The sequence below is a fragment of the Coregonus lavaretus genome, assembly GCF_964263955.1.
Source record: "Coregonus lavaretus genome assembly, contig: HAP1_SCAFFOLD_3321, whole genome shotgun sequence".
NCBI classification, from domain to species: domain Eukaryota; kingdom Metazoa; phylum Chordata; class Actinopteri; order Salmoniformes; family Salmonidae; genus Coregonus; species Coregonus lavaretus.
This window is the reverse complement of record NW_028164499.1, coordinates 38,654-58,969: the sequence shown is the minus strand read 5'-3', so window position 1 is coordinate 58,969 and position 20,316 is coordinate 38,654. Positions and strand designations below refer to the sequence as shown.

The 20,316-nt window shown below is 43.3% G+C and overlaps 1 protein-coding gene across 1 annotated transcript in view; it reads right to left on the bottom strand.

Annotated features, from left to right (window-relative positions):
* Positions 1-431: 431 nt before the first annotated feature.
* The window catches only part of LOC311116963 (protein sidekick-2-like), a gene marked incomplete at both ends in the record, with an annotated part of 58,408 nt that continues 38,523 nt past the window's right edge, over positions 432-20,316 (bottom strand). Inside the window, 11 exons of the mRNA XM_084191969.1 lie at positions 432-564; positions 12,389-12,527; positions 13,840-13,980; positions 14,261-14,425; positions 15,629-15,754; positions 15,988-16,146; positions 16,670-16,807; positions 18,038-18,224; positions 18,409-18,524; positions 19,064-19,165; positions 19,898-19,954. Coding sequence (XP_084048095.1) covers positions 432-564; positions 12,389-12,527; positions 13,840-13,980; positions 14,261-14,425; positions 15,629-15,754; positions 15,988-16,146; positions 16,670-16,807; positions 18,038-18,224; positions 18,409-18,524; positions 19,064-19,165; positions 19,898-19,954 — 1,463 coding nt within the window. The remainder of the gene's footprint in view (positions 565-12,388; positions 12,528-13,839; positions 13,981-14,260; positions 14,426-15,628; positions 15,755-15,987; positions 16,147-16,669; positions 16,808-18,037; positions 18,225-18,408; positions 18,525-19,063; positions 19,166-19,897; positions 19,955-20,316) is intronic.

Genomic DNA, 20,316 nt, shown 5'->3' with positions numbered 1-20,316 from the left:
GTGCATCCTCTGTGCATGATTCCGACCACCACCAGAGCTGGGCACTGGCCCTACTCCCAGAACCTTCCTCCAGCTCAGACTGACTGCCCCATAGAGACCAGGAGAGACAGGGACACATTTCACATCCAAACCTATCAATGCCCTGAGTGTCTGCTTACAGACAAGGTTACATTAGACCACAACCAAGAGCCTGGATAATGCACTGAGCGAATCACTCCGGGGTGCTGTTTCCCCTAGGTACAGATCTAGGATCAGCTGCCCCTCCCCCAATCCTAACCTTAACCATTAGTGGAGGAAATGCAAAACCTACCCCGGATCAGCATCTAGGGGCATAGCATCAATGTAAAGGTGAGGTGCAGAGGGAATCAATATGTTGACAGACATACAGTGAGATGGAAGATGTTAAGGGTAGTAGTACATACTGTTGGTACCTGAGAGTCTGATATCTCAGATGGTTTCTCTGTTAGGCTACTGGTCTCAGCCGGGATCAGATCGTTGTACTTGGTGGTGCTCAAATCCTCGTCAGAATAGTTTAGACTGCCTGGGCTGGGCCGAGGAGGAGACCTGAGGAGACAGGACCATATATACATTTATATTTATATTTATATTTATATATATATATATATATATATATATATATATATATATATATATATATATATACACACATATACATACAGTAAAATGAAACCATCAAGTTATAGATTTTAAACAAATACATGTCATCATCGAACAACCCCATGCCATGATTAGATAGTGAAAAAACACACCAATCTCTTTCATAAGTTCTTTAAACAATAAAAGCTAATTTACCAACATTTCTGAAAATTGATATATAGTGTTTTGGAAATAAACTTAACAGAAAGTTCCATCCTCTTAAGCAACTTGTATTAAATCACTAAGAAATCACGTTCACACATCAGAGTGACATGGCACAGAGAAACTGTATGAAAAGAGCCAGGGAAACAGTTGAAGGATACACACTGATGATCAGTGAAATGTACTAAACTGTCTCCAGGCATTTAACACTAATGGCCTACTTTGGAGGGATAAAAAGACTGTTCCCTCTAATATCTAATAGAGACACTACATTCAGCGGGGAGTTTATTATGAGCATCATGGGACAGCCATGAGATCCCAGCCTGCCTGCAGTCAGTATGAATAATCTCTTCTGATTAAACACTGTGGGCTGCCTGTGCATTGAATTGAAGGCACAGTTAGCCTTGTGACCAACCCATAAATTGAACCCTTATGGAGTGGAGGAGCTCACTGCACAGGCAGAAATCCCCATGCAGTTTCAGATAGGAAGGCTCAGGATGTGTAGGTTAGGTTACAGTACCAGTCAAAGATTTGGACACACCAACTCATTCCAGGGTTTTTCTTTATTTGTACTATTTTCTACATTGTAGAATAATAGTGAAGACATCAAAACTATGAAATAACACATCCGGAATCATGTAGTAACCAAAAAAGTGTAAACAAATTAAAATATACTTTATATTTGAGATTCTTCAAAGTAGCCACCCTTTGCCTTGATGAGAGCTTTAAACACTATTGGCATTCTCTCAACCAGCTTCATTAGGTAGTCACCTGGAATGCATTTCAATTAACAGGTGTGCCTTGTTAAAAGTTAATTTGTGGAATTTATTTTCTTCTTAATGCGTTTGAGCCAATCAGTTTTGTTGTGACAAGGTAGGGGTGGTATACAGAAGATAGCCCTATTTCTTAAAAGACCAAGTCCATATTATGGCAAGAACAGCTCAAATAAGCAAAGAGAAACGACAGTCCATCATTACTTTAAGACATGAAGGTCAGTCAATACGGAACATTTCAAGAACTTTGAAAGTTTCTTAAAGTGCAGTCACAAAAACGATCAAGCGCTTTGATGAAACTGGCGCTCATGAGGACCGTCACAGGAAAGGAAGACCCAGAGTTACCTCTGCTGCAGAGGATAAGTTCATTCGAGTTAACTGCACCTCAGATTGCAGCCCAAATAAATGCTTCACAGAATTCAAGTAACAGACATCAACTGTTCAGAGGAGACTACGTGAATCAGGCATTCATGGTCGAATTGCTGCAAAGAAACCACTACTAAAGGACACCAATAAGAAGAAGAGACTTGCTTGGGCCAAGAAACAAAAGCAATGGACATTAGACTGGTGGAAATCTGTCCTTTGGTCTGATGAGTCCAAATTTGAGATTTTTGGTTCCAACCGCTGTGTCTTTGTGAGACGCAGAATAGGTGAACGGATGATCTCCGCATGTGTGGTTCCCACCGTGAAGCATGGAGGAGGAGGTATGATAGTGTGGGGGTGCTTTGCTGGTGAGACTGTCTGTGATTTATTTAGAATTCAAGGCACACTTAACCAGCATGGCTACCACAGCATTCTGCAGCGATACGCTATCCCATCTGGTTTGCGCTTAGTGGACCTATCATTTGTTTTTCAACAGGACAATGACCCAAAACACACCTCCAGGCTGTGTAAGGGCTATTTTACCAAGGAGAGTGATGGAGTGCTGTATCAGATGACCTGGCCTCCACAATCACCTGACCTCAACCCAATTGAGATGGTTTGGGATGAGTTGGACCGCAGAGTGAAGGAAAAGCAGCCAACAAGTGCTCAGCATATGTGGGAACTTCTTCAAGACTGTTGGAAAAGCATTCCTCATGAAACTGGTTGAGAGAATGCCAAGAGTGTACAAAGCTGTCATCAAGGCAAAGGGTGGCTACTTTGAAGAATCTGAACTATAAAATATATTTTGATTGGTTTGACACTTTTTTGGTTACTACTTGATTCCATATGTGTTATTTCATAGTTTTGATGTCTTCACTATTATTCTACAATGTAGAAAATAGTACAAATAAAAGAAAAACCCTTGAATGAGTATGTGTGTCCAAACTTTTGACTGGTACTGTATGTTTCATGGAGCATGGGTGACATTTTAGAAACCTCTCCATTCATAGATAAGTGTGGAGGTTTACAAGGGCACGATTTCTGAGTATGTAGTGAGGGATCTTTATGAGCAGTGGAGTGAGTGAATAAGTGTAGTGGATAGGGTGAAGGGGAGGGTATTGAGAATGCTTGTTTTGAGAGAGTGAAGGGGAGAGAGAGAGACCTCACAACACCCACAAGTGGTGCCCTCAGAACAGCTCTCTCAAAACACTCAAGGGTTCTTCTTAAAATTCTGTGAAAAAAAGATGGCTTTGCGTTCTGCATAAGTTCCTCCACATTTTCCTCCCTCTGTCTCTAAGCCTGTTAAACAATCAGACATCTGCTTTTGCTGATTTGCCCTGGTTGGTTTGGCCGGGACAGCCTCTCTCAATCTCTCTCTCCTCTTTCTCTCCCTCACTGTCTGTCTGTCTCTTTCTTTCTCTCTCTCTCCCTCAGGCCACACCAAACTGTTTAGTTTTACAGTCCAAAATCAACCTTATTTTGCATAAGTATTTTTTCCACAAATATTTTGTTTAGAAGTTGAGTTTATTCTCAAAACCCAACTTTAAAGTAAAAGTTTGAAACATGTTCAACTCTGAGCGGTTGTTCTGACACCAATGGTAACATGATTTTCTCTTTCTTAATTTAAATAAGTACCACCTTTTAACCAACATCAGAGAAGGCGTGTTTGCAGAGGGGTGTGGTTTATATAGCTAGATAGATAGCTACTCTACTGGTGCCAAAATCTGACTGTAGGGTGTCAGCAAATATAATACAAAGTTTACCCTATTCATCTAATACAAATATACTTCTATGTTTCCCCTTTTATCTGTGTCTGGTGTTAGCTAGTTACTGGCTAGCTAGTTCTTCAGCCAGCATGGAACAAAAGGGGGGCAAGGGTCGTTCAAAACTCCAACGCAGTTGTCAAGTCAACACATCCGTCAGTGCTGCTGTGAACTGCATCACAAGGGACATGCCAAACAGATGTATATATATAAAAATACATTTTAAAAAAGGATATCATTGATCAATTTCAATGTTGTTTGAGTTGCTTTGTGTATAACCAAATTTGCTTGAGAGATGATTTTACTGCAACACTGCTCACTGCATCCAAGTTGTTTAACATAGGCGTTTCAAAGAGCTGTCAGTTAAAACAAGCTCATGAACATGAGCTCCCGCCAACTCAGCCTGTCTTTTCAAACTTCCTGGTAGTTAGCCATGCGAGTAAAAGTACTTTTCAGAATGAGTGTTCAGGACCTTTAATTTTGTCCCATAAATGGCAGTTAGTAGATCCTTGATCCTATAACCTCCTCTACGGTGACCTTGCTGACAGCCCTGTTAGATAGAGGAGGACACACAGTCACTAATGAAGGACTGTACCGTTTGATAAGCGATACAAGTTGCAACCCTCTCCTTGCTCCTCCAGATAAGGTCCAGATCATGTTGAGCTAGCTCAGGTCTTTCTCTTCCCCTATCTCCCCTGTCACGTTGCGGCTGTCTGGAATTTGGACAACGCTAACATCCATCTTCCAGGAGCCGTTGGAGGAATTGCTGAGCATGTGGGATCAGAGCCTATCCCAGCCCAGCCCAAGTCTGCTGTGTGTTTGCTGTTGGATCAGAGCCTATCCCAGCCCGGCCCAAGTCTGCTGTGTGTTTGCTGTTGGATCAGAGCCTATCCCAGCCCAGCCCAAGTCTGCTGTGTGTTTGCTGTTGGATCAGAGCCTATCCCAGCCCGGCCCAAGTCTGATGTCTGTCTGCTGTTGGCCTTAACATCCCCAGACTGACATAGACAAGACAAGTCTCCCTTCATCATTTAGATAAAAAGCAGTTTCGTCGCATCACATTCTCCCCTCTGCAGTAAGATCTACACAAACCTCCACTACTAATTCAAATTACTTATTGATCCTGGCCTAATCTCATGCACCAGACGTTACAACAAGATTCAGAGACACATTGGGCTGGTTCCACTAATAGTCCAATATTCTCTTCCGTGAGAACGGAATAGTTCCACAACATTAGTCGTGGCTGGGATAGCCCCTCTATGAGCAGACAAAGGGTTAAGGAGTGAATGTGAAGCAATGTTATTGTTGGCCCTGTGGGAGATTATGATAAACTGCCTGTTTAACAATTCAGAGGAAGCTCCACTCAACAGGCCCACTCCTCCCCTCCCTTCTCCCTCCCCCCCCCCTCTCCCCCCCCCCCCCCCCCCCCCCCCCCCTCACTCAGACGGTCATCCACTGTTGAGTGAATGAGGTGTGAATTATTTAACAGTTCTCAAGCGTAGAGAGGGGGTAGTAGGACACTCTTAACCCTGCCAAAGGGGTGTAATCCACCCAAACACCCCACCCTTACCCCACATCACCCCCTCCTCTGCCCCCTTCCTCAGGCCTGTGGGACTCATTAACAATAGCTGCTCTAGTGTTCCACAGCACTGTGAACTCTAGGAGTGGGCCCCGTGTAGCTCAGTTGGTAGAGCATGGCGCTTGCAACGCCAGGGTTGTGGGTTAGATTCCCACGGGGGGCCAGTATGGAAAATATATAAATAACAATAATAAAAATAAATGTATGCACTCACTAACTGTAAGTCGCTCTGGATAAGAGCGTCTGCTAAATGACTAAAATGTAAATGAGTGCTTCAAGCTCCTTTAACTCACACCCACATTCCTTCTTCCATCACGCTTAGCCAAAAGCCACGTATCACTGAAGATGTAAACAGTGGCTCAAACAACACAATAGAGTAACACTGTTTCAATCCCCTCTTCCTCAGAGTGAGGAGATCCAGTATGGAACTGAAAGCAGGCTCCCGTTATTCCCCTCCTTACACCTCAGCTATGGGGAGTTCAAAGATAGCAGAGGTACACTACCGGTCAAACGTTTTAGAACACCTACCCATTCAAGGGTTTTTCTTTATTTTTTACTATTTTCTACATTGTAGAATAATAGTGAAGACATAAACACTATGAAAGAACACATATGGAATCATGTAGCAACCAAAAAAGTGTTAAACAAATATAAAGTCATGGTCAAAAGTTTTGAGAATGACACAAATATTAATTTTCACAAAGTCTGCTGCCTCAGTTTTTATTATGGCAATTTGCATATACTCCAGAATGTTATGAAGAGTGATCAGATGAATTGCAATTAATTGCAAAGTCCCTCTTTGCCATGAAAATGAACTTAATCCCAAAAAAACATTTCCACTGCATTTCAGCCCTGCCACAAAAGGACCAGCTGACATCATGTCAGTGATTCTCTCATTAACACAGGTGAGAGTGTTGACGAGGACAAGGCTGGAGATCACTCTGTCATGCTGATTGAGTTAGAATAACAGACTGGAAGCTTTAAAAGGAGGGTGGTGCTTGAAATCATTGTTCTTCCTCTGTTAACCATGGTTAACTGCAAGGAAACACGCGCCGTCATCATTGCTTCGATCAAAAAGGGCTTCACAGGCAAGGATATTGCTGCTAGTAAGATTGCATCTAAATCAACCATTTATCGGATCATCAAGAACTTCAAGGAGAGAGGTTCAATTGTTGTGAAGAAGGCTTCAGGGCGCCCAAGAAAGTCCAGCAAGCACCAGGACCGTCTCCTAAAGTTGATTCAGCTGCGGGATCGGGGCACCACCAGTGCAGAGCTTGCTCAGGAATGGCAGCAGGCAGGTGTGAGTGCATCTGCACACACCGTGAGGCGAAGACTTTTGGAGGATGACCTGGTGTCAAGAAGGGCAGCGAGGAAGCCACAGGGATTGGACTGCTGAGGACTGGGGTAAAGTAATTTTCTCTGATTAATCCCCTTTCCGATTGTTTGGGGCATCCGGAAAAAAGCTTGTCCGGAGAAGACAAGGTGAGCGCTACCATCAGTCCTGTGTCATGCCAACAGTAAAGCATCCACCATTCATGTGTGGGGTTGCTTCTCAGCCAAGGGAGTGGGCTCACTCACAATTTTGCCTAAGAACACAGCCACGAATAAAGAATGGTACCAACACATCCTCCTAGAGCAACTTCTCCCAACCATCCAATAACAGTTTGGTGACGAACAATGCCTTTTCCAGCATGATGGAGCACCTTGCCATCAGGCAAAAGTGATAACTAAGTGGCTCGGGGAACAAAACATCGAAATGTTGGGTCCATGGCCAGGAAACTCCCCAGACCTTAATCCCATTGAGAACTTGTGGTCAATCCTCAAGAGGCGGGTGGACAAACAAAACCCCACAAATTCTGACAAACTCCAAGCATTGATTATGCAAGAATGGGCTGCCATTAGTCAGGATGTGGCCCAGAAGTTAATTGACAGCATGCCAGGGTGGATTGCAGAGGTCTTGAAAAAGAAGGGTAAACACTGCAAATATTGACTTTTTGCATAAACTTAATGTAATTGTCAATAAAAGCCTTTGACACTTATGGAATGCTTGTAATTATACTTCAGTATACCATAGTAACATCTGACAAAAATATCTAAAAACATTGAAGCAGCAAACTTTGTGAAGACCAATACTTGTGTCATTCTCAAAATCTTTGACCATGACTGTATTTTATATTTGAGATTATTCAAATAGCCACCCTTTGCCTTGATGACAGCTTTGCACATTCTTGGCATTCTCTCAACCAGTTTCACCTGGAATGCTTTTCTAACAGTCTTGAAGGAGTTCCCACATATGCTGAGCACTTGCTGGCTGCTTTTCCTTCACTCTGCAGTCCAACTCATCCCAAACCATCTCAATTTGGTTGAGGTCAGGGGATTGTGGAGGCCAGGTCATCTGATGCAGCACTCCATCACTCTCCTTCTTGGTCAAATAGCCCTTACACAGCCTGGAGGTGTGTTGGGTCATTGTCTTGTTGAAAAACAAATGATAGTCCCACTAAACCCACACCAGATGGGATGGCGTATCGCTGCAGAATGCTGTGGTAGCCATGCTGGTTAAGTGTGCCTTGAATTCTAAATAAATCACAGACAGTGTCACCAGCAAAGCACCCCCACACCATAACACCTCCTCCTCCATGCTTTACGGTGGGAAATACACATGTGGAGATCATCCGTTCACCCACACCGCGTCTCACAAAGACATAGCAGTTGGAACCAAAAATCTCCAATTTGGACTCCAAACCAAAGGACAAGTTTCCAACGGTCTAATGTCCATTGCTCGTGTTTCTTGGCCCAAGCAAGTCTCTTCTTATTATTGGTGTCCTTTAGTAGTGGTTTCTTTGCAGCAATTCGACCATGAAGGCCTGATTCACACAGTCTCCTCTGAACAGTTGATGTTGAGATGTGTCTGTGAAGCATTTATTTGGGCTGCAATCTGAGGTGCAGTTAACTCGAATGAACTTATCCTCTGCAGCAGAGGTAACTCTGGGTCTTCCATTCCTGTGGCGGTCCTCATGAGAGCCAGTTTCATCATAGCGCTTGATGGTTTTTGCGACTGCACTTAAAGAAACGTTCAAAGTTCTTGAAATGTTCCGTATTGACTGACCTTCATGTCTTAAATTAATGATGGACTGTCATTTCTCTTTGCTTATTTGAGCTGTTCTTGCCATAATATGGACTTGGTATTTTACCAAATAGGGCTATCCTCTGCATACTACCTTGTCACAACACAACTGATTGGCTCAAACGCATTAAGAAGGAAATAAATTCCACAACTTAACTTTTAACAAGGCACACCTGTTAATTGAAATGCATTCCAGGTGACTACCTCATGAAGCTGGTTGAGCGAATGCCAAGAGTGTGCAAAGCTGTCATCAAAGCAAAGGGTGGCTATTTGAAGAATCTCAAATATAAAATATATTTTAATTTGTTTAACACTTTTTTGGTTACTACATGATTCCATATGTGTTATTTCATAGTGTTGATGTCTTCACTATTATTCAACAATGTAGAAAATAGTAAAAATAAAGAAAAACCCTTGAATGAGTAGGTGTTCTAAAACTTTTGACCAGTAGTGTACATCTGAGCATTCCTCCTCTCACCCTTCTTCTCACCCCTACTCTCACTTGGCTACCTGGCTGCTCCTCAAAGGCCAGGGCACCTTTGATCCTTCCCCAAGGGCAAACACACACACACACACCTCCCGGGGGAATCATGGACAGGGCTAATTCCCCTGGGCACAGCATCAGAGCAGAGGGCACCTGGCTCTCCAGCTGGTTGTTGTGAGCTCGCTTGCCCAGTCAGTCCCAAATGGAACCCTATTCTGTATTTAGTGCTCTACTGTGCATTTGGGATGCTCACACAGTCAGTCAGTCAGTCCCACTCATCTTAATACCATCTCCTCTAACCTAATACCATGCCGCTGGCACTACTACACACACACACAATTACACAGTCCACACAGAGCCAGCAATATGTTGCAATGCTATGGTTATTCCTAACGTACTGGTAAAACACAGAGAGAAACAGTGAAAAGACAAACTCCAATAGCGGCAATGCTGTGGTCGCTCATAATATGGCAAGACAATATGAATACACACTGGGTACGGTTGCAAAGGAAGGGTATATTACTGCTGGAAACATTCTAATGTTACCAGTAAACTACCAGAATTTTGGTAACTTGTACCTTGTTGGGTACTTCAGATTATCACAGGTGTCTGTAATTATCTCTGGCCCTCTATGGAGCCTTATCACATGTAAAATACATAAAATAATCAAATAAGATGATTTTAGAATACAAATAGAATGACAAAGCTGTAAAACATTATCCTAAATATAAACCATTAGCTTAGTGAATCCCATTGGTGTTTAATATGAGGGTTTCAGCTTGACATATCCTTTATATATTTTCTTACACCCTTTTATTTATTTTTTACTATGTCAATATGTCTTTGTTGTTGGCGCCAAACTGGTGGCAATTGTGAAAAAAGTCGATAGTTGGAAGAGTTGCATAGTCAATTGAAAATAATACCATTGTTGATTAGATGCTTTTTTATTAATTCGTCTATTTTCTCTTGAACCATATGGTCTATCCACTAGAAACTCATGGACAATATGGACACAGATATACACTACCGTACAAAAGTTTGGGGTCACAAAAGTTTGGGGTCCTTGTTTTCCATGAAAACATACATGAAATGAGTTTGAATAGGAAATATAGCAAAATGCATAGGAAATGTAGTCATTGACAAGGTTAGAAATAATGATTTTTAATTGAAATAATAATTGTGTCCTTCAAACTTTGCTTTCGTCAAATAATATTCAATTTGCTGCAATTACTGCCTTGCAGACCTTTGGCATTCTAGTTGTCAATTTGTTGAGGTAATCTGAAGAGATTTCACCCCATGCTTCCTGAAGCGCTTCCCACAAGTTGGATTGGCTTAATGGGCACTTCTTACGTACCATACGGTCAAGCTGCTCCCACAACAGCTCAATAGGGTTGAGATTCGGTGACTGTGCTGGCCACTCCATTATAGGCACAATACCAGCTGACTCTTTCTTCCCTAAATAGTTATTGCATAGTTTGGAGCTGTGCTTTGGGTCATTGTCCTATTGTAGGAGGAAATTGGCTCCAATCAAGCACCGTCCACAGGGAATGGCATGGTGTTGCCATACCCTGTGGTATGTGTGAGTGATTGCCTTCCTTCTACAAGATCCATTTTACCCTGTACAAATCTCCCACTTTACCACCAGCAAAGCACCCCCAGACCATCACATTGCCTCCACCATGCTTGACATATGGCATCAAGCACTCCTCCAGCATCTTTTCATTTGGTCTACGTCTCACAAATGTTCTTCTTTGTGATCCGAACACCTCAAACTTTGATTCGTCTGTCCATAACACTTTTTTCCAATCTTCCTCTGTCCAGTGTCTGTGTTCTTTTGCCCATCTTAATCTTTTATTTTTATTGGCCAGTCTGAGATATGCCTTTTTCTTTACAACTCTGCCTAGAAGGTCAGCATCCCGGAGTCGCCTCTTCACTGTTGACGTTGAGACTGGTGTTTTGCGGGTACTATTTAATGAAGCTGCCAGTTGAGGACCTGTGAGGCGTCTGTTTCTCAAACTAGACACTCTAATGTATTTGTACTCTTGCTCAGTTGTGCACCGGGGCCTCCCACTCCTCTTTCTATTCTGGTTAGAGACAGTTTGAGCTGTTCTGTGAAGGGAGTAGTACACAGCGTTGTACGAGATCTTCAGTTTCTTGGCAATTTCTCGCATGGAATAGCCTTAATTTCTCAGAACAAGAATAGATTGACGAGTTTCAGAAGAAAGTTATTTGTTTCTGTCCATTTTGAGCCTATAATTGAACCCACAATTGCTGATGCTCCAGATATTCAACTAGTCTCAAGAAGGCCAGTTTTATTGCTTCTTTAATCAGCACAACAGTTTTCAGCTGTACTAACATAATTGCAAAAGGGTTTTCTAATGATCAATTAGCCTTTTAAAATGATAAACTTGGATTAGCAAACACAACGTGCCATTGGAACACAGGACTGATGGTTACTGATAATGGGCCTCTGTACGCCTATGTATCTATTCCATTAAAAATCAGCAGTTTCCAGCTACAATAGAAATGTACAACATTAACAATGTCTACACTGTATTTCTGATCAATTTGATGTTATTTTAATGGACAAAAAACAAGGACATTTCTAAGTGACCCCAAACTTTTGAACGGTAGTGTATATATTGTTTTATACTATATATGAATACATTTCAAAATTACCAAAATTACCATAAATTGCCAAAATTACAGAAGATTCTGGTAACTTTGGTAAATTAACAGTAGCTTTGCAACTGGGGTGATCATCTATTGGAATATAAATGTTCATGGGTTTATAACCGTGACTTAATCCATATTCAGTCCCTCCTGGTGAGTTTGGTCAGCTGCCATTCAGAGCACTGGTCCAAGATGCCAGGCAATGAGATTAACAGAGACGAGGTCATGAACTAATCAACAGTTAAACTGTGGACAGTGGAATATTCCAGACCTGGGTTCAAATACTATTTAAAAATAATTTCAAATACTTTGGCTGGGCTTGATTGAGCTTGCCTGGTCCAATGGAACCAACAGAATAGTCACAAAAGTACAAATCCTGCCCACCTGGCAGTCCAGGCAAGCTAAAGCAAATGCTTAACGTTTTTTGAAAGATTTGAAATAGTACTTGAACCCAGGTCTGGAATATACTGCCTCATTGGAAGAAAGCAGCAGTTCTCTGTGTGTACTGTTTAACAATGGAAGCAGAGTTTAATAGGAGTATCCATTCCATCACAGCATAAAGTCCGTAACCATCCATCCATCAGCCTCAGTTGGACTATTTTGTAACTATACAGTACCATAAACATATTCAAACCAGTCAATTTAATGGGATAGTGCTGGATTTTGACAATAAATCAGATTAACTCATGGATACCATTTTTATGTCTGTGTGCAGTTTGAAGGTAGTTGAAGGTAGTTTCGTGAGCCATAGCTAACTAGCGTTAGCACAATGACTGGAAGTCTACCAGAACAGCTAGCATACTAGTTACTGACCTGGTGTAGACGCCGTTCTTACGGCAGAAGGAGTTCTTGACGGACAACCGTCGGTTGTTGAGTTCCAGGGCGGGGAAGCGTCCCTCGTCCAGGCTGACCATATCTCCATGGGTCAGGGCGTTACAGTTAGAGTTGTTCCCTGATGAACACACATAGGGAGACACTGTGTGACCACAGGCCAGAGGGATGGACAGGCAGGTAGGGGTTAGTGATGCTGTGAAGATGATACATGGATGTTGTATTATGTATGTCATGTGCAGTAACCCACTCTAGTACTGTTACTATTGTATGGCTGTGTCCCAAATGGACACTATGGGCCATGGTCAAAAGTAGTGCACTCCATAGTGAATAGGGTGCCATTTGGGACACAGTTGCCATTTGGGACACACCCTTTGAGTTCTATAGAAACATAAGAGGATTAATCATGAATGGATGTTATGCATATGTTCTGTTATGTACTCTACCTCTACTACTGTTACTACCGAGTTCTATAAAAACTAGAAGAGTGACTGGAGATACCACAATAATGTCATCACATTATCAGTATATTAGGTGAGTTTAGCCAGGCATCTATACATTGAATCCACAATATTCAACAAAAACACAGCCTTTAAACCTAAACGAAAATCCACAAAGTCTAGGTCAATAGCCTTGTTGATGTAAAGACACTGATATACAATTGATTTGTCTTGTTACTTCTCTGACCTACCCTCTGACCTACCCTCCCCCTGCTTCGCAAGTACTTTGATCAGCAGACTCCATTGGGCCTGGGTCTACAGTATGAGATATTATCCCTGCCTATGAGCGAAGTGGGAATCTACGAGAAGGCAAGGGTCCAAACATCTACTACCCCCCCTGACATATCAGACCCCTCCAAGGGCATCTGGCGGCAAAGCTGTTGTTCTGCAAACATTTAGTCACTATAATGAGCTGATCTGTTAACTTGCACCAGTCCAGTATTCCATGAGGGGGGTTACAGGGGGTCTGTGAGAGTATCTTTGTGTTAGAGAGCAGAGAAGGGAGGGAAGCGAGAGAAGTGAGAGAGGGGAGAGAAGAGAAGAAAGGACCTCTTGTGTTTCAGACCCGTGGGTTGACCCAGCCTGGCAGCCTGGCACTGGCAGCGCCAGCAGAGAGAAGTGCTGAGGCAGAGGAAATACCTGCTGATGTCAGAGAGCAGCAGACTGCACAACTACCATACTCCTCCTCTACAGATCAGTCTCTTTCTCTCATTTCTCCCTGTCTTGCTCCCCCTCTCTATCCACCACTTCTCCCTCTCTCCCCCGTTTCCTTTACCCTTCCCCTCCCTCTCTATCTCCCCCCCATAGGCTATATGCCAAAAGTAGACCACTGTAGAGTAGAAATACAGAATCTTTGAGATAGGAAGGACCATAACAAAGACCATGTTGTCTAGTAATATCATGCATTACTATATCTTCCTCTCGACCTCTCACCTGATTCAGACTTCTTGGCGTACTTCTTGCTCTGTCCTCTGATGATGAGGATGAAGACCAGTAGGAGGATGAAGATGAGTCCCACGAGAGCCACCACCACAAGGAACCACCACTCTTCATAGAATGGCGCCACCTTTTTGGCTGGAGGAGAAGAACACAGGCAATATAACAACTGGACTGAACACAAGGACAGCGCAGGGAGCACTGATGCAAAGGTAGCATCTGAAAACTATATATTTCTGTTATACTGATTAGTCTTAAATTCTATAAAATGAGGTAAGATTTTGTCATTGATTAACATGAAAACCCTAAGCTCAATTACTATTGTGTGTCCCAAATGGCAGCCCTATAAACCCTGGTCAAAAGTAGTGCACTAGGGAATAGGGTGACATTTGGGACATGGATATATGAAATAACTCACCAGATATGGAGGCTGAGGGTGGACTAGGAGATCCGTAGCCATAGTCGTTCACTCCAATGACCCGGAAGTCATAACTAACCCCTTGCTTCAGAATGTCCATGTTGAAGGTGTATGACGTCACTTCTTTTGGGATGTCCTTGATCAAGATATCCCACAAGCCTTCATCTGTTGGCAGAGTAAAATAAGTAGAAGAAGGTTTTTGGATGAGTAGTAATCAGACATGAAAAAACAGCAGTAAACGATACTGAAAGTAGTCATTATATAATCGATATTAAAGCCTATTTAAAAGCCTATACGTTAGTATGAAAATATATCCAAGGTAATTCATACCACATAAACATCATGCAATTCATATATTGTACAGCTCCCATAACGCGCTCTTGTCTTTGAGAGGTATAAGACAGTAGGTATGATTCACAAGATGGAATATTATGGGATGTTTAATGTTTGCTTTTGTAATGGCTGCCAGAATCCATAAGGGCTAAGTGCTAATAGCCATAAATCTTCTTTGGAGTTTGACGTTTATGGAGTGCTCAAGAACATCAGCCAACACCAGAGTTCATTTAACGTTTATGTCAGTAGTGAAGTAGTGAAGATATGAAGGGTACATTTCATCTGTAGTAGCACCAGGAGTTTTTCCTGACAATGAAAAACTGTGCCCTAGGAACTAGTCATATGGACAGCTGAGTAGTCCTACTGATGTGGTTAGGGACAGGCTCACATGGTCAGTGGCAGGATATTAGGGTTTGTCAAGTGGTACCAATTTGGATACAACAGAGGGACAGGGGGGTTGGAGGTTGGGGGTGGTCTTGGTATCCTGATCATCCCCTAGGGATCAGTGTAAGCCATACTATGCTACCAAGTGAATCTGCATGCTACTTTCTTAACATCTGGTGCTCAGTGCCCCCCACTCCCATCCACCCATTCCTTAAGTCACCAGTGGTGTAATCTATCCCTCTCTATGTGCCTCCATCCACCCATCATCCCTTTATTCCCTCTGTACAGCTGTCAATCACAGATGAAACCTGACGTTACGTATCAAGCTCCGTTGCACCCCAATCAATACTCCATTAAAAGAATAATGAGTAAACATCACCATCTGTTTGGAGCATATTGACAGCCTATTCTTAATCATATTATTCCTGTCGAAGCAAGTATTAGGCTGGGTTAACAGATCGTATGATTGGAAAGGATGTGAACTGTGGATCAATCTGGAAGTGTCCAATATGTCCACCAGCGCCTGAAATGAAAACTGTCCAGAACATAGTTCACTGGAGATGCACCGTTGAGGCCCTTTGCTCCACTAGAAGCTAAAAGAGTTAAGTCAAGCAAGTGGAGTCCAGTATGTCACGTGTTGGGTGTATATACCTGAAGGTCTGGCCTCGATGACGTAGCGTGTGATAGGCGACCTCCCGGGGTCACCGTTGGCCCAGTGGATGGTCAGAGCCGAGCCGTAGCGAGAGATGAAGGGCTCTCCAGGGGGGCCGGGGGCTCCTGCATCAGGTCAAAGGTGGGGTCAAAGGTTAGAGAAAGGTTTGAGGGTCAGGCAATCTCAATATACTTTCAAAATATTCGGGCATATTCAGGGCCTAAGCTTAACTTGAGATCCGCACACTCTGGCATTTGTAAATCATGCATTGATGTCAACTGAAGATTTGCACAGAAGGTTGAGTTAAGTGCGCATATTGCAAGTTAGAATATGGGCCTCAGTCAAGAGGTAGACGAACCTTCCCCAGGCCCCATGGTGATGTTAGCCTCCACCTCAGGCCCGTAGGTGAACGTCTTGGCCCGGATCCTGAAGTTGTAGGTGACCCCGTCAGCCAGATCCTTGATCTTCATCCAGAACGGGGCCCCTTTGACGTCCACCGTCACTATCTTACTGACGCCTGGGGGGGAGGGGGAGTGAAGACAGTCGGCACAGGCCACGGACTCTAGACAAACACACCACATTTAGAGTGGGGCTAATACCCAGGGACTGGATTGGAACAACATACACACACATACACACACACACACACTGACACACATACAGAAACAGGCACACTCCAACAGTTGTTGGGACATACATGAGAAATGAATTAAAAGGGTTAACATAGCAACATTATCAACTGATTCAGCATGTTATTTGGTGTCAACAAAATAAATAATGGCCACCACTCACTCAGTAATGGAAAAATATAGTTTTTCAATGTAGTTATTAGGTATGTTGATGTTTAGCCTACCCTCATACAGTAAGAGAGACTCAGGTTGCGTCCCAAATTACACTCTATTCCCCTATATAGGGCACTACTTTTGACCAGGGCCCATAGAAATAGGGTGTCATTTGGGATTCATCCTCAGAAATGGGCATTCATTGTGAGTTATCAGATGTGAGGTGGGATGCAAGACAGGTTGAGGGGGTTGTCTTACCGTCCACAGGGGTGCAGGGCTCGTAGACCAGCCGGTAGCCCTCCAGGATGCCGTTGGGGTAGGTGGGCTCACCCCAGGACACATTGACCGAAGTGGTGGTCAGCTCACTGAAGTGGAGGAAGCTGGGAGCGCTGGGGGCTGGAGGTCATAGGACACACAGGTCAGAGATTAGGGGGTCAGAGGAATGACAAGTACAGTTACATTTTGGATTGTGTACATTCGGATGGCCCTGCGATAGACTAGCGTCCAGGGGGTGTATTTGTACATCAAGCTGCCTCACACTACAGATACAGGAGATATGGTCCTGCTCCTATGAGCCTTTCCGGCTCGCACAACCCAAGGCTCATGCAAGGCTACGATTTATTTGACGATGTCCCTTTTTATTGTCTCAGCCTCTGAACCCAGCCCTCTGTGTGCATGTGATGCATGCTTTCTATTTTGAAGACGCAAAGTCATTGCAAAACTATTTATGATATGTTGTTTGCTTTTAGACAACCATCATACCGTCAGGCTCCAGTACTAATAGGCTAGTGACATAGATGAGCTTGTGACACTACTACTGTACAAAGAACACAGCTGTCCTGTTCTCTTAAGTCATTGAGCAGGACTATTTGTAACCCTCTGAAACACAGGCTTCATTGTGTGATGTGCCTCCTGCTATCAGCCCTGTATATCAACTCTCCTCCCTCTCTTCACCTTTCCTCAACATGCTTGTCATCTGCTTCCGTCTATTCCGTCTCTAGCCAAAAAGGTTAGAGCACATCCACCCTCTGTGTCTTCCACCCCCCTTTCGCACCTCCACTCCCTCTTGAGATATCAAACACAGCAAACTGCAAAGATGTTCCTTTTTACAAGGAGATCGGATGAAAAACACATTTCTACAGTGACTGTACAGAAAGGAGGGGGGAAGATGATCTTTGGACGGGAAAACAATCTGGCGACTGTCTTCTGTTGCTATTTAGAACACTGAGCCAGAGAGAAAGCATTTCCAAGAAACCACAGGAAGGACCTTCGAGACAAAAAACTCAAAAGAAAGAAAAAAATGGCCTCTAAACATTTTCATACCATCTTATACCAAACAAGACTGTCCAGGGAACCAGCGGATGAGTCAAGAGACTGAAAGAGGCCATTGATAGGGAACTGATATTTATGTCGTGTGGTTTCTAACATTTCTGGCTTGGCATGCTGACAGCAACAATTAGGTGCATCGTATAAAAGCTCACAGATATAAACCCTTGGAATGTTTGAGGGAGTTGGAGGAGGAATTTGAATTTAAGTCAATAAAATTGCTTTCCTTTCATTTTAAGAAACAGACAACTTTTGTGCGTGTGTTTATGTGGCAGTATACTGCTCTGACAGTATGCTTACCAGCCTGCTGTGTGCGGCCCCTGGTCGGGGGGCTCCGGGGCCCGTCCCCTGCTGCGTTGAAGGGGGCCACACTTATCATGTAGGTGGTGTATCCAGTCAGGTTCTTCAGCTTGACCCCTCCTTCTGGCAAGAACAGGGTCCGCAGCCTCTCTGTCTCGTTCTTACGCTGGAACTCCCAGAAGTACACCTGGAGGGAGAAGGAGGAGGAGATATGGAGAACAGACACACATTAGCTCACAGCAAAGATGGCCTTTACATCCCACTGGGATTCAAAAGTCACGCGAAAACTTGTAACTGTCATTACATTTGAATGACTATGATTGGAATGATTAGAATTCTATGGTACCTCCATCCTTGTGAAACCTTCTTACCTTGTAGCCCTGGATGTCTCCGTTCTGAGTGTCCAATGGAGGAGACTCCCACGTCACATCCAGCTGGGTGGCCGTTGCTGTTTGGATGGCCACGTTCTGGGGCGGGGCAGTGGGTACTGTGAAAAGGGAAGGATTAAAAATCAAGCAAAAATCCATGAAGAAACAATACAGAAGAAATATCAGTGGAATCAGTTTCAGTTGCTTTGTCTCCTCACTGCTTGTGGACACTACTGTCTAGCTGCCTGTGTGTGGACTGATAGCTTTACAGCTGAGAACACGGAAAACTACTCTTGACTCTAAGCTCCCAGGCTCACACAGTCAAAGACATGGGGATTTAAGAAAAGCAAACTTATCCTGCAAGATGAATACATTTGTAAATGGTACCAATCCAATAAACGTTTGCCAAGAGCAGCTCGACAAGCAGAATAATCCCCCTGCCTTCAGGGTGGTCAGCTAGTCTATAGTTCTCCTATTCAGGTCCTCTGTTGAGGTGAAGATTGAAATGACAAGAAAAGCACAGAGAAAGAAAGAAAGAAAGAAAGAAAGAAAGAGAGAGAGAGAGAGAGAGGCATGGAAAGGGGGAGAGAGAGAGAGAGAAAGAAAGAAAGATAGAGAGATTGTGTGTGTAACCTCACCACCTCACTGAGCGACTTACCTGCCTCTCCTACAAACACTTCCTGTGGTGTGCTAGTTGGTCCCTCCCCCACGACATTATAAACACTCATCCTGATCTCATAGCGCTTGTGTTTGCTCAGGTCTGGGGAACAAGGAACAACACTGACATTAACCAACAACCAACCACCACCACAATGTAAAATGTGACCTTTATTTAAACAGGAAGGACCCTTGAGGTGAGAAACCTCTTTTGTAAGGGCAATCAATACATGCTAGAAAATACATTTGTTGATTTTGTAAGTATGTCTTATTCAGCAGTTAGAATCTATCCAAGGATGTAATTGAGTAGTGATTGCGTACTGGAAAGAAATACACTGAAAATATGTGACCGTCTGGTTTTGTGCTGCTTGACAAAACAAATACAAGTACATGAGCCCATGAAACTTGGACTGGACAAGCAAGTCTACCGGCAACTCCTATTGAAAATACAATACATCCACATAAACAGAAGACAGGGCGTCTTTAAATCAGGGCCCACACAGTGGTCTGTTTGAGCTCACTGTCAGAACAGACAAACAAATGTGGTAACGACTTCATTAGATTTAGTCAACTCAATTTTCACTCTGCATTTCCTGACACACACAAAACAAGGCAGCTGGGTATATCTTATACATGGCTAGAGCTTACACACGGACTAACTTCCTTTTGCTTTATTACTAAATGAATGTGTGTGTGTGTGCGTGTGTGTGTGAGAGTGTCTGTGTGTGTGTGTGTGTGTGTGTGTGTGCCTGCACTAGGGCACTGTGGTGTTCAGTGTGTATTTCATCAGCAGTGAGACAGAGTGTGAAGCACAGCCAGGCATGTGAGGACTTACTATCCAGCTCATACTGGGTGAGAGAGGACTCGCTCAGGTTTCGCACACTGTAGGGGGCTGTGAGGGAGAAGGTGAGGGGTCAAACATGAGCGTGAGAGGGGGCAGCCAGAAGAGAGAGGGGATGAGTAGAGGAGAGACATGTAATTGTGTTAGTGCACTCTGTGACTGCTCTGACAGTGCAAGAACCAGTGAAAAACCCACACAATCAGAGAAACCCACAATAACTTAATCAAAGAGAAATTATATATATCACACAGACAGAGCAGATATAACATAACAGCTCTACATTAAACATAAGATGGGACTGATTATAACTGATTATAAGAGAGATGACTACAGAGTAAGATTTGTCATGCACAACCACAGAGTTACAGGAAGACAATATGGAGGGCAAGTTTTGTACATGTTCTGATGGAGTT